Source organism: Urocampus carinirostris, chromosome 3 (assembly GCF_059441175.1).
Source record: "Urocampus carinirostris isolate Australia breed hairy pipefish chromosome 3, RoL_Ucar_1.0, whole genome shotgun sequence".
Lineage (NCBI taxonomy): Eukaryota > Metazoa > Chordata > Actinopteri > Syngnathiformes > Syngnathidae > Urocampus > Urocampus carinirostris.
In genome coordinates this window covers 9,201,525-9,213,771 of record NC_142351.1, presented here as the reverse complement: position 1 = coordinate 9,213,771, position 12,247 = coordinate 9,201,525, and the positions used below count along the sequence as shown (strand labels likewise).

At 42.8% G+C, this 12,247-nt stretch overlaps 1 protein-coding gene across 1 annotated transcript in view; it reads left to right on the top strand.

Moving 5' to 3' along the window:
- LOC148368595 (dihydropyridine-sensitive L-type skeletal muscle calcium channel subunit alpha-1-like) overlaps positions 1 to 12,247 on the top strand; it is an 82,802-nt gene that overhangs the window by 19,622 nt on the left and 50,933 nt on the right. Inside the window, exons 4-8 of the mRNA XM_088330569.1 lie at positions 2,939 to 3,072; positions 3,159 to 3,311; positions 7,982 to 8,187; positions 10,563 to 10,666; positions 10,734 to 10,879. Coding sequence (XP_088186695.1) covers positions 2,939 to 3,072; positions 3,159 to 3,311; positions 7,982 to 8,187; positions 10,563 to 10,666; positions 10,734 to 10,879 — 743 coding nt within the window. The remainder of the gene's footprint in view (positions 1 to 2,938; positions 3,073 to 3,158; positions 3,312 to 7,981; positions 8,188 to 10,562; positions 10,667 to 10,733; positions 10,880 to 12,247) is intronic.

Genomic DNA, 12,247 nt, shown 5'->3' with positions numbered 1-12,247 from the left:
ATGTTAACACGTTGTGCTGACAGCTACATGCCAATCGCTACATGATAACGGCTACATGATAACAGCTAGATGCTGACAGCTACATGCTAACAAGTCATGCTAACATCTACATGCTAACGACTTATGCTAACAGCTACCTGGTAACTAGATATGCTAATGGTTAAATGCTAACAGCTATGTGACGCCAGCTTCATGTTAACGAGTCATGCTGACGAGTCATGCTAAAACGTACATGCCAACAAGTAATGCTACCAGCTACATTCTAATGGCTAAAGCTAACAGTTACATGCTAATGGTCAAATGATAACAGCTATGTGCCACCACCTTCATGCTAACTAGTCATGCTAAAACGTACATGCCAACAAGTTATGCTACCAGCTACATTCTAATGGCTAAAGCTAAATGTTACATGGTAATGGCTACATGCTAACTAGTCATGCTAACGGATACATGCTAACACTGTGTCACGCCAATTTCTTTTCTGATCACCTGCTGGGGTTTCGTCTCCAGTGGTTTCTTGGTCTGAGAAGATGGATCATGAAAAAAGCCATAAAACACAGGGCAGGACAAAGAATAGTCGACTTCTGGCAGCATGTGTTAGCGTTTCTATAACCAATGTCGTTTCTTGGTTAGATACAGGGTTGGGTAGGGTTACTTTAACTGGATTACTTTCAATGACTTTTGGATTACTCCAATACCAAATACGCTCATAAAAGACAAAAGAAAGTAAATATGAATCAAATGATGACTCACAACACGTGGTAAGCTTTCTCTCCTGGCTTTGATCTCTTTGATCTCCGGCAAAACCAGGGTTGGGTAGGGTTACTTTAACTGGATTACTTTCAGTGACTTTTGGATTACTCCAATACCAAATACGCTCATAAAAGACAAAAGAAAGTAAATATGAATCAAATGATGACTCACAACACGTGGTAAGCTTTCTCTCCTGGCTTTGATCTCTTTGATCTCCGGCAAAACCAGGGTTGGGTAGGGTTACTTTAACTGGATTACTTTCAGTGACTTTTGGATGACTCCAATACCAAATACGCTCATAAAAGACAAAAGAAAGTAAATATGAATCAAATGATGACTCACAACACGTGGTAAGCTTTCTCTCCTGGCTTTGATCTCTTTGATCTCCGGCAAAACCAGGGTTGGGTAGGGTTACTTTAACTGGATTACTTTCAGTGACTTTTGGATGACTCCAATACCAAATACGCTCATAAAAGACAAAAGAAAGTAAATATGAATCAAATGATGACTCACAATACGTGGTAAGCTTTCTCTCCTGGCTTTGATCTCTTTGATCTCCGGCAAAACCAGGGTTGGGTAGGGTTACTTTAACTGGATTACTTTCAGTGACTTTTGGATTACTCCAATACCAAATACGCTCATAAAAGACAAAAGAAAGTAAATATGAATCAAATGATGACTCACAACACGTGGTAAGCTTTCTCTCCTGGCTTTGATCTCTTTGATCTCCGGCAAAACGAACATCAGCATGTGTTAGCCTTCTCATGACCAACCATGGTCCCAGGGAGTATTCTGAGTGAGAGAAAAACCCCATAAAAGCACAATTTTCTGTTTGACATACAGTGTATACAGTTCGGCAACTGGGTATTATTCTGTACAGATCAATATCTCTCGTGTTTTCACTAGTTAGTAAAAGCCATAAAACAGGTCAGGAGACATAGAGTAGTCGACTTCTGGCAGCACGTGTTAGCGTTTATATGACCAACAATGGCACCGGGGAGCTGTCCTTAGTGCTGCAATGTCATCTAAATAAGCATTCTGAGTTAGGGGCAAAAAGAGTAAAAGAAAAAATTTTACTCGCCATTTGACATACGGCATATAAAGTTAAACAACTGGGTGGTATTGCGATCAGATCGATATCTCTGTGTCACACCAATTTGTTTTCTAGTCACCTACCGACTTTTGTGCCCAATCGTTTCTCGTTTGGATGGTGGTAAGCCGGTCTGCAAACATGGATCAGGACGAATAAGTGAAGACCAAAAAAACACAGGACAGGACAAAGAATAGTCGACTTCTGGCAGCATGTGTTAGCGTTCATGTGAGATCGATATCCCCCGTGTTACACCAATTTGGTTTCTGATCACCTACCGACTTTTGTTTCCAATCGTTTCTCGTTTAGATGGTGGTGAGCCAGTCCACGAACAGGGATCGGCAAAAACGAGTAAAAGCCAAAAAACACAGGACAGGACAAAGAATAGTCGACTTCTGGCAGCATGTGTTAGCATTCATGTGAGATCGATATCCCCCGTGTCACACCAATTTGGTTTCCGATCACCTACCGACTTTTGTTTCCAATCGTTTGTCGTTCGGATGGTGGTAAGCCGGTCTGTAAACATGGATCAGGACGAATAAGTGAAGACCAAAAAACACAGGGCAGGACAAAACATAGTTGACTTCTGGCAGCATGTGTTAGCATTCATGTGAGATCGATATCCTTCGTGTCACACCAATTTGGTTTCTGATCACCTACTCACTTTTGTTTACAATCGTTTCTCGTTCTGATGGTGGTAAGCCGGTCTGCAAACATGGATCAGGACGAATAAGTGAAGACCAAAAAACACCGGACAGGACAAAGAATAGTCGACTTCTGGCAGCATGTGTTAGCGTTCATGTGAGATCGACATCCCCCGTGTTACACCAATTTGGTTTCTGATCACCTACCAACTTTTGTTTCCAATCGTTTGTCGTTCGGATGGTGGTAAGCCAGTCCGAGAACAGGGATCGGCAAAAACGAGTAAAAGCCAAGAAACAAAGGACAGGATAAAGAATTTTCGACTTCTGGCAGCATGTGTTAGCGTTCTTAAGACCAGCTATAGCCCCAGGGAGCATTCTGAGTGATAAAGAAAACCCATAAAAGCAGAATTTCCACTCGCCCTTTGACATATGTCCCCCATCCACTTTCCAGTCTGGTGACCTTCGCCTTAGACACCTTCAACTCCATCTCCGGAGTTCCCACGGAGAAAGGAGGCGGCTTCGACATGAAGGCGCTGAGGGCCTTCAGGGTCCTCAGGCCCCTGAGGCTGGTCTCCGGAGTCCCCAGTAGGAACTCGTGAACGTCTTTGATGGCGTCCAGGAAGACTCGACGGATGACTTCCGTTGTTTTTGTGTGTGTGTGTCGCCTCCAGGCCTGCAGGTGGTGATGAACTCCATTTTGAAGGCCATGCTCCCCCTGCTGCACATCGCTTTACTGGTTTTCCTACTGGTCACCATTTACGCCATTATGGGACTGGAACTCTTCAAGTGCAAGATGCATAAAACTTGCTACTACACAGGAACTGGTACGCTAGCAAGCGCAAGGCAGGATGCACCATATTTTTTGTATTTTTTAACTTATTTATTTTCCACGATACTGGATAAATATGTCGTCACGGTTACTGGGCCGGTATTTTCCTAATTTAGAGTCACTTTTACTCATATATTCGAATATATTTTGATCCTCCGTAGAAGTAGTAGTACAATTTGGTTATGTATCCTCTCTAGCTCATCGTAATGCACTCGAGTCATTCGATCCCACGGTATTGGACTTAGTCAGCCAGAACTACTTCTTAGAAATATTCTAAGCATTTATGTTCCTCCTTGGAATATACTCTCATTTGGTCGTGTCTCCTCACTACCTCTTCCTAATGTGCATAAGACACCTGTTAGGGAAAAAACTATATTACAAATGTAGCGTTTACCAAATTGTTCGAATTAGTGATCTGACTCCATTAACCAAACACAAACTTTATTCTCCTAACAATGCATGCTCGTTTCTTAATGGGAACATATTGACAAGAGACAGGCATTTTCACACAGGGGCAGATTTATTTTCTGAAAATTATCTATCTAAGTGAATTCCATCCAATTTTGCCGAATTATTGTCAAATTAGCCTAATCAGTCTTTGTCGAGCCTCCCATCTCTCGTATCTGCTCCCGTCTTTCTCTTTCCGTCTGCCGTCTTCCGTCTTTTTGACACGTCGAGGCGTCGGCTCCACCCCCATGGGCGGGCCAGGAACTCCCCACCTCGTCTGACTGGTGAGTCACAAAGGCCCCCCCCCCCATGGGGCAGGTCAGGTGCCAACTTCACCTCCTCCTCTGGCAGACTCTCACGTAGCCTCCACCTTGTCGCCACCTCCTCGCCAAAAGACGCCACCATGTCTAAAGGACTCACAACAAGAAAGCTTATCAGAACACTTGTCTCCTTTTCCCGCGTCAGCCCATCCTCGTTCTTGTTGTTTTTCTGTAAACATTATTCTTGTCTAGGCCACACTGACCCCAAGACTTCCCTGTGAAAAATCCCCACTGCATTCAACAAATGCAATTTGTATTATATTAAATTCCTTATAGTCAAATAAATAAAATAAAAATCCTTCACACCTTAATACTATGTCGTAATATTCAATCATATTTGAATTTTCTATCCATTTAGCAGCTCAAATAAGTTGTGTATCCTCTCTTCCTCTCCGTAATGTGCGTGAGGCACCAGAGAGCGTGGCCATGATAAGATTCTAAGCATTAACATCTCATCTCATTAGCTGCACCGCTTATCCTCAGTAGGGTCGCGGGGGTGCTGGAGCCCATCCCAGCAATCATCGGGCAGTGGGCAGGGGACTGAGTGAAAATATATTTGGATTTTCTATACCACTAATATCTTCGATTTGGTCGTGTATCCTCACTACCTCTCTGCAATGTGCGCGAGGCACTGGAGAGCTCGGATGGTGTGATTGGAAAGGCTGAAAATATAATAATATGAATAATAATCGTAACACTGTACAAATAATAATAGGAAATAAATGAATAAATACAAACTAATCATTAAAACATATTAAAAAAAGAATAGTAATGATAATGAGGACATAACAAAAAATCTTAATCATTAAAAAAATAAAAACAACATGAAATAAAATGAAAACATGGGGTGGAAGATAAAATAATTGAAAAAAATAATAAAAATGTTTAGTAAATAACAATAACATAAATTAAAAAAAATGACAAAATAAGATAAAAACATATCTAAAAAAACAAAATACTATTTAAAAAAAGAAAGAAAAACATACAAAAAAAATCAAATACAATAAAAAAATGAACAAGAAATAAAAATATGTAGGAAAAAAAAAATAATTACTGAAATATAAATATAAAAGTGAAAAAAAAAAACAAATAATAATACATACAATAACAAAATGAATGCCAGACTTCTGTGTTTTTTTCTAAATATATTATGAGTATTTTCTTTTAAAAGAAGTCATTTGAAACGTTTTCCAGAAGCAGGATTTTATCGGTATCGGTGGGAAACAAACAGTTATGTTGCATCCCTCAGACGCTTCATAGCCTGACGTCACACTCAAAGCTAGAGGCAAAAGAATACTCTGTGCTAGTTTATTTTTCGCTATTCGGTGTTCAAATGTCGCCACGTTTTGTGTTTGTGTGCCGGAATAAGAGAAAAATCGTTAGTCATCGTGAATAGAAGTTGTACAGGATCCCAGCCGACACTCCTGAAAAAGAGAGTTCTGGTTAAATGCATTCAAGCGAAAAGATTGGACCGAGGCACTCACCAGAAATGCTGGAGTTTGCAGCACACATATCAGGTTAGAGAAATTAAACGTTAGGATTGTCCATATTACCGTATTTTCCGCACTATAAGGCGCACCGGGTTATAGGGCCTACCCCCAAAAAATAATTTTCGGTCCTATATTTTCCATACATAAGGCGCACCGGATTATAAGGCGCTACAATGGGAACGTCGACAAAACAGTCAGATAGTTCAGTCCAACTTATTACCCCCTTAACATTCCCAAGGCTTGCAAAGAAGCAAATACGTGTCGAGAACACGTGCGGATGCGGTGTCCGTACGATGTCACTCAAATGCATCGTTCCATCATTCGGAAGGTTAAAGTCTTGGGATTCAAGAAATGCCAACCATTCCTTAGTTTCCATTTTCTTTTTCGCTCGCAACCTTATTGTGCATATGACAATAAACACTTTGAATTGAATTGAGTTTAAAAATAGACTCATCGCAGAAACATCAAGATCGTTCTAAAACGAGATACCGGGAAAATATAAAGCCGCATAGCTCACCTAAGTTCTCTTGCAGCCATCACGTTCAATAATGATACGTAACCATGGTCTTCTGACAACCGTGAGTGTAGTCAATCCAGGAGAGTCAAATATTTACAAATACAGAATAGTAAAAAATGTTTTCTCAATGCCGTAGTGCAACCCAACGTGTGATTCACATTCATTTTTTTCGGCCAATTGCAGGCTTTGTTTCGCCCCTTTAGCCTATGCGAGCCTGTAAATGCTAAAAAGGATCCGCCCCCTTTACCTCCGAATAACTCTAGCCAATAGTGACTGATTAGAATGATGATTGACAGATTGGTTAGGAAATGAAACGCCGGTATATAAATCCCAGCATACACCGCAGATTTCGGGGGAAAATCTAGTTGGCGGCTGCAAGTTAGTTGCAAAACTTTGCGACTTAATATTGATCCATATATAAGGCGCACTGTATTATAAGACGCATGGTCAGCTTTTGAAAAAAATAAAGGCTTTTAGGTGCGGAAAATACGGTATTTGTATTGGCAAAATATCTTCCGTTTAGCTTCAGCTAACTGTTAGCGTGTAGCCTAAATGTCATTAAGAGATGCTTGTCCTAAAAAAGGCTAACATTGGCATTTAGGCTACACGCTAACAGTTAGCTCAAGCTAGGAAAATAACAAGATATTTTGCCGATATAATAGGACCATATAGCATTAATCATAAAAGTTGAATTTCTGTTTCCTGATATGAAGCCTGCACTGCAAACCAGAGCATTTGTGATGAGTGCCTCGGTCCAATCTTATCGCTTGAATGCATTTCACCAGAATTCTCTTCATGAGTGTCCTCTGGGATCCTGTAAAACAGGGGTGTCAAACTCATTTTAACTCGGGGGCCACAAGATAGAACAAACATTTTGTCGGGGGCCGGACTAATGAGGATGAAAGAATGAAATGGAGAGATGGACGGAAAGAAAGTAAATAAGAATAAAAGAAGAGTGAAAAGGAAAGATGTGGGAAAGAAAGAATGAAATAACAAAAGAAAGAAAAAGGAAGAATAAAAAGGAAAGATGGAGAGAAAGAAAGAACGAAAGAAAGAAAGAAAGTAAAAAGGAATGAAAAGGAACAATGGAGAGAAAGAAAGAAACAAAGAAAGAAAGACTAGTAGATTGAGGAGAAAGAAAAAGAGAGAAAGAGGGAGAGAAAAGGGGACAGGGTGGGACAATGCAAGAGAGAAAGAAAGAGAGATAAAAAAGAGTAAGAGAGAGAGAGAATGTGAGAAACAAAAGAGATAAAAAGACAAATAGTGAGAGAGGGGGGAAAAAAAGAGAGAGAAAAAGAAATCCAAACGGAAATAGAGAGAGAGAAAGAGGAAAGGAATGGAAGAGAGAAGGGGAGAAAGAGGAAGGGGACATAAGAGAGAGAGAGAAATACAAAGAAAAGGAAAAATGGAAGAGAGAGCAAAAGAAGGTAAAAAGACACATAGAGAACGAGACAAAAAGGAACAAAGAAAGAAAAAGAGAGACAGAGCGAGTGGAAGAGAGAGGGATAGAAAGTGAAAGAAAATGGAGGAAGAGAGAGAGAGAGAGGGAGAAAGAGAGAGAAAGAAAGAAAGAAATACAGTACAGTGTCACTGTGAGAGGCGCCTGGCTTTGGCGAAGTCAAGTGGACATATTTCTCACTGCAGCTCGTTTTTCTCTTGCGCTTCCTTCAGCGTTGTCTCGCGGGCCGGATTCAATCCCTTAACGGGCCTGATCTGGCCCGCGGGCCGCCTGTTTGACACCTGTGCTGTAAAACATATTTTCTCCGATTCTGGCTCACAAACACACAACATAACGTTATTTTTATAGCGTACTAGCTTCTGACCACAAGGTTTACGAACAAACGAAAGGATCTATTGTGACGAAAACCTGATTTTTCTTTTCGTCCTTCAGATATTTACGCGTCGGCGGAGGGCGAGATGCCGGCCCCGTGCGCACAAGCGGGCAACGGGCGGCGCTGTACCATCAACGGCTCGGAGTGCCGGCTGGGCTGGGCGGGTCCCAACCACGGCATCACGCACTTCGACAACATCGGATTCGCTATGCTAACCGTCTACCAGTGCATCACCATGGAGGGATGGACCAAAGTCCTCTACTGGGTCTGCATTGGTTTTCGTTCTGGATTTCGGAGAGAATCGATTGATTGCCATTTTTATTTTTGTCCTTTACTTACAAAGTGAATTTTTTTCTGGGAGTATCTTTGTAACCTGAAACATTTGTAAGTAGAGGCGCATTTTGAATGTAAATGCCCTAATCCGTTCCAAATCACAAAAGAGCATCAGAACATGAAACAAATGGGGGCGGCAGTGGCTCAGGAGGTAGAGCGCTCGTCTTGGTATCAAGAGATCGAAGTTCGAATCCCGGCTCCTCCGTGTTACATGTCGAAGTGTCCTTGGGTAAGACACTGAACCCCTAATGCCCCCAATAAGCAGGTTAGCGCCTTACATGGCTGCACGGCCGCTATTGGTGTGCGAGTGTGTGTGAATGGGTAAGTGAAGCACCCTGTAAAGCGCTTTGGGAAGTCTTGACTTGAAAGGCGCTATATAAATGCAGATCATTTCATTTCATCACACAATAAACACAATAAACATATTTTAAAAAACAAAGAATAAAGGAAACTTTAACTAGGGACACGAACAGCATGCTGGGATGCACGAATACATACCAGATTGCCAGGTAGAACTCTGCAAGTGAAGAACGGCAGCGCGTACTGTAATGTATTTTGACTTTGTATCCTGAAACGCCTTTGTAACTAGAGGCAATATTTTCCCGTTGATGGAATTTAATTATCAAAATGTACCGTTTACCCAATTGTTCGAATGAGTTATCTGACTCCATTAACCAAACACAACTTACGTTCACCCAACAGTTTATGCGCGCTCGTTTCTTGAGGGAAAAATGAACAGGGAAGCCGACATTTCCACACGGGTGCAGATTTTTTTTTCCCTAACAATTTAACTAAGTGTACTCCATCGAAAACGGCCGAATTAGTGACGTTGGCTGTGGGAAGACTTCTTCTGAAGTCCTTTAGCTTTTTTACTATTGGCCATCTCCTCCCCGCATAATGGCGTGCCGACTCCTCCCGTGGGCGCGCCAAGGAAGCCCCCTGGGCTTCATCATCTCGTAGACTAGCGTCCCGATGTCTGGGGTACTCAAAACAACCCCTGCGTCAACAACGTCTGGATGTGCTGATTATCTTATCAGCAGTACGTTCCTTTCTGTAAACCATCTCTTCCACTACTTATGCCTGCCCTTAACTTTCACTGCTCATAATAAATAACTATAGCGAACAAGTTTGACACAAAGAGCCAAAATTTTTAACTGAGGGAGTCAAAGAGCCATGACAGACAGACACACACAAACACACACAATTAAAAACACATTTTTACCCATAACACACTCCTCTCCTTACAATACAACAAGTATATAGAAATTATGATGAGGCAAAGAGCCTCATGTACTAAACAATAAACAATTCATAAAATAATATGCTCTATAAAGATAAAGTTAAGTGTAACTTACTTTTGGAAGATAAGCTTCAAGACGTCCTCCTCTGTGTTGGAAAAAAGCAATTAACCATTTTCTCAACCGCATCGAGCTTTCTTATTCCACTTTCATTACGGCGGCACAGTTCTGAGGTCATGAGATCGAACCCTCTGTGTGGAGTTAGAGCCACGTGTTCGCCACCCCTGAACTATAGCATTAAACTCAATAAATATAACTTGTATTCAATCGTATAAAATCCTTTATAGTCAAATGTATAAAATCCTTCATCCATGGTGGAAAAATGACACAGTTTCATGAAACGAAAGCACCAAGAAGATAACAACAGTGCTGGACACCTCATCTCCTCTCATCTCATTAGCCGTACTGCTTATCCTCATTAGGGTCGCGGGGGGGCTGGAGCCCATCCCAGCCATCTCCGGGCAGTGGGCAGGGGACACCCTGAACTGGTTGCCAGCCAATCGCAGGGCACACAGGGACAGACAACTCATTCGCTCATTCACACCTATGGACAATTTGGATCGCCAATTCACCTGAACTGCATGTTTTTGCCCAGAGGAAACCCACGCAACATACAAACTCCGCACAGGAAGTCTGGAGCTGGATTTGAACCCATGACAGGTTCCCATGACATGAACTGTGCCGCACAAGCGCTAACCACTGCGCCGCCGTGCTGCTCCAGTGCTGGACACGTTACGGCATAACCATCCATGAGTACTTCCATAAACCAATCATTTGCGTGTGACGTCACGTGTCCCCCGCATTTAGTTAGAAATGTGAACAATTCCACAAAAACATGGAATTTCACCCCAAAATGTTTTACGTTTTAACTCGCCCAAGGCTGGACCTGTGAGCTCCCAATCTTAGGTCTAGGCGCCCAACCCTAAGACCACCGAGCTGGTCTATGTACGCCACGGAGACTTTTTAGTGCGCCTTCTGGTTGTGAAAATACGGTAATTCTGTTTTCCAGATCAACGACGCCATCGGCAACGAATGGCCTTGGGTCTACTTCGTCCCCCTCATCCTGGTGGGCTCCTTCTTCGTGCTGAACTTGGTCCTGGGCGTTCTTAGCGGGTAAGCCGACCCATCTCGAACAAACCGTCGATCGGGCACAGTTGAAAAACCTATTGAACCGTTTCAGGGAGTTCACCAAAGAGCGTGAGAAGGCTCGGTCCAGAGGAGAATTCCAGAAGTTGCGGGAACGCCAGCAACTGGATGAAGACCTGCACGGATACATGGAGTGGATCACCCACGCTGAGGTCCTGGATGCAGACAGAGAAGGAAAAGGTGAGTGCAATTGTATATATACAGTGGCTTGTGAACGTTTGCCACACTTCAGAGAAACTGATATTTTGGCCCATTCCTCCTTGCGAAACAGCTCGAGCTCAGTGAGGTTGGATGGAAAGCGTTTGTGAACAGCAGTTTTCAGTTCTTTCCACAGATTCTCAATTGTAGTGAGGTCTGGACTTTGACTTGGCCATTCTAACACCTTTATATGTTTTTGGGTGAACCATTCCATTGTAGCTTTTGCTTGTCTTGTTGGAAGACAAATTTCCGTCCCAGTCTCAGGTCTTGTGCAGACTCCATCAGGTTTTCTTCCAGAACGGTCCTGTATTTGGCTCCATCCGTCTTCCCATCAATTTTAGATAGATAGATAGATAGATAGATACTTTATTCATCCCCGTAGGGAAATTCACACTTCCAGCAGTCTACCCCGTTGTTTATTAACAGATTAACATGATGCCCTAGGGGTGCTTGTAGCGGAGTGGATGACATCACACGCTAGTCCAAAAGTTCGACATCCCTGCGGCGATGGAAATCTTTTCTTGTGTCCAGAGATACACCACCTCGTGTTAGCAAGTCCGCCTCCTCTCCGATTCCCGCAGGCTTTCGTGTCTCTGTATAGCGGCGCTGAAGCCGGATAGCTCCGGGTAGCTCCGGGTGGCTACACGTTAGCGTCCGGAATGCTAAACGTGAGCCACGTTTCCGCAAAACACAGCAACTGCACTCCCTGTGCGCTTCGATGTTTTCCACCAGCACTCGTTGGTCTTTTAACCATTTTCCTTGTCCCTGCTGAAGAAAAGCAGGCCCAAACCATGATGCTGCCACCACCATGTTTGACTGTGGGCATGGTGTGTTGAGGGTGATAAGCCGTGCTGCTTTTACGCCAAACATAACCTCTTGCATTGTTGACAAACATTCGATTTTGGTCTCATCTGACCAGAGCACCTTCTTCCACATGTTTGGTGTGTCTCCCAGGTGGCTGGTGGCAAACTTTAAACGACACTTTTCATGGATATCTTTAAGAAATGGCTTCCTTCCTGCCACTCTTCCATAAAGGCCACATTTGTGCAGTACACGACTCATTTTTGTCCTATAAACAGATTGTCCCACCTCAGCTTGAGACATCTACAGTTCATCCAGAGAGATCATGGGCCTCTTGGCTGCATCTCTGATTAGTTTTCTCCTCGTATGAGCTGAAAGTTTAGGGGGACGGCCCGATCTTGGTCGATTTGCCATGGTCTGATACTCCTTCCATTTCAATATTATTGCTTGCACGGTGCTCCTTGGGATGTTTAATGCTTGGGAAATCTTTTTGTATCCAAATCCAGCTTTAAACTTCTCCACAACAGTATTTTGGACCTGCCTGGTGTG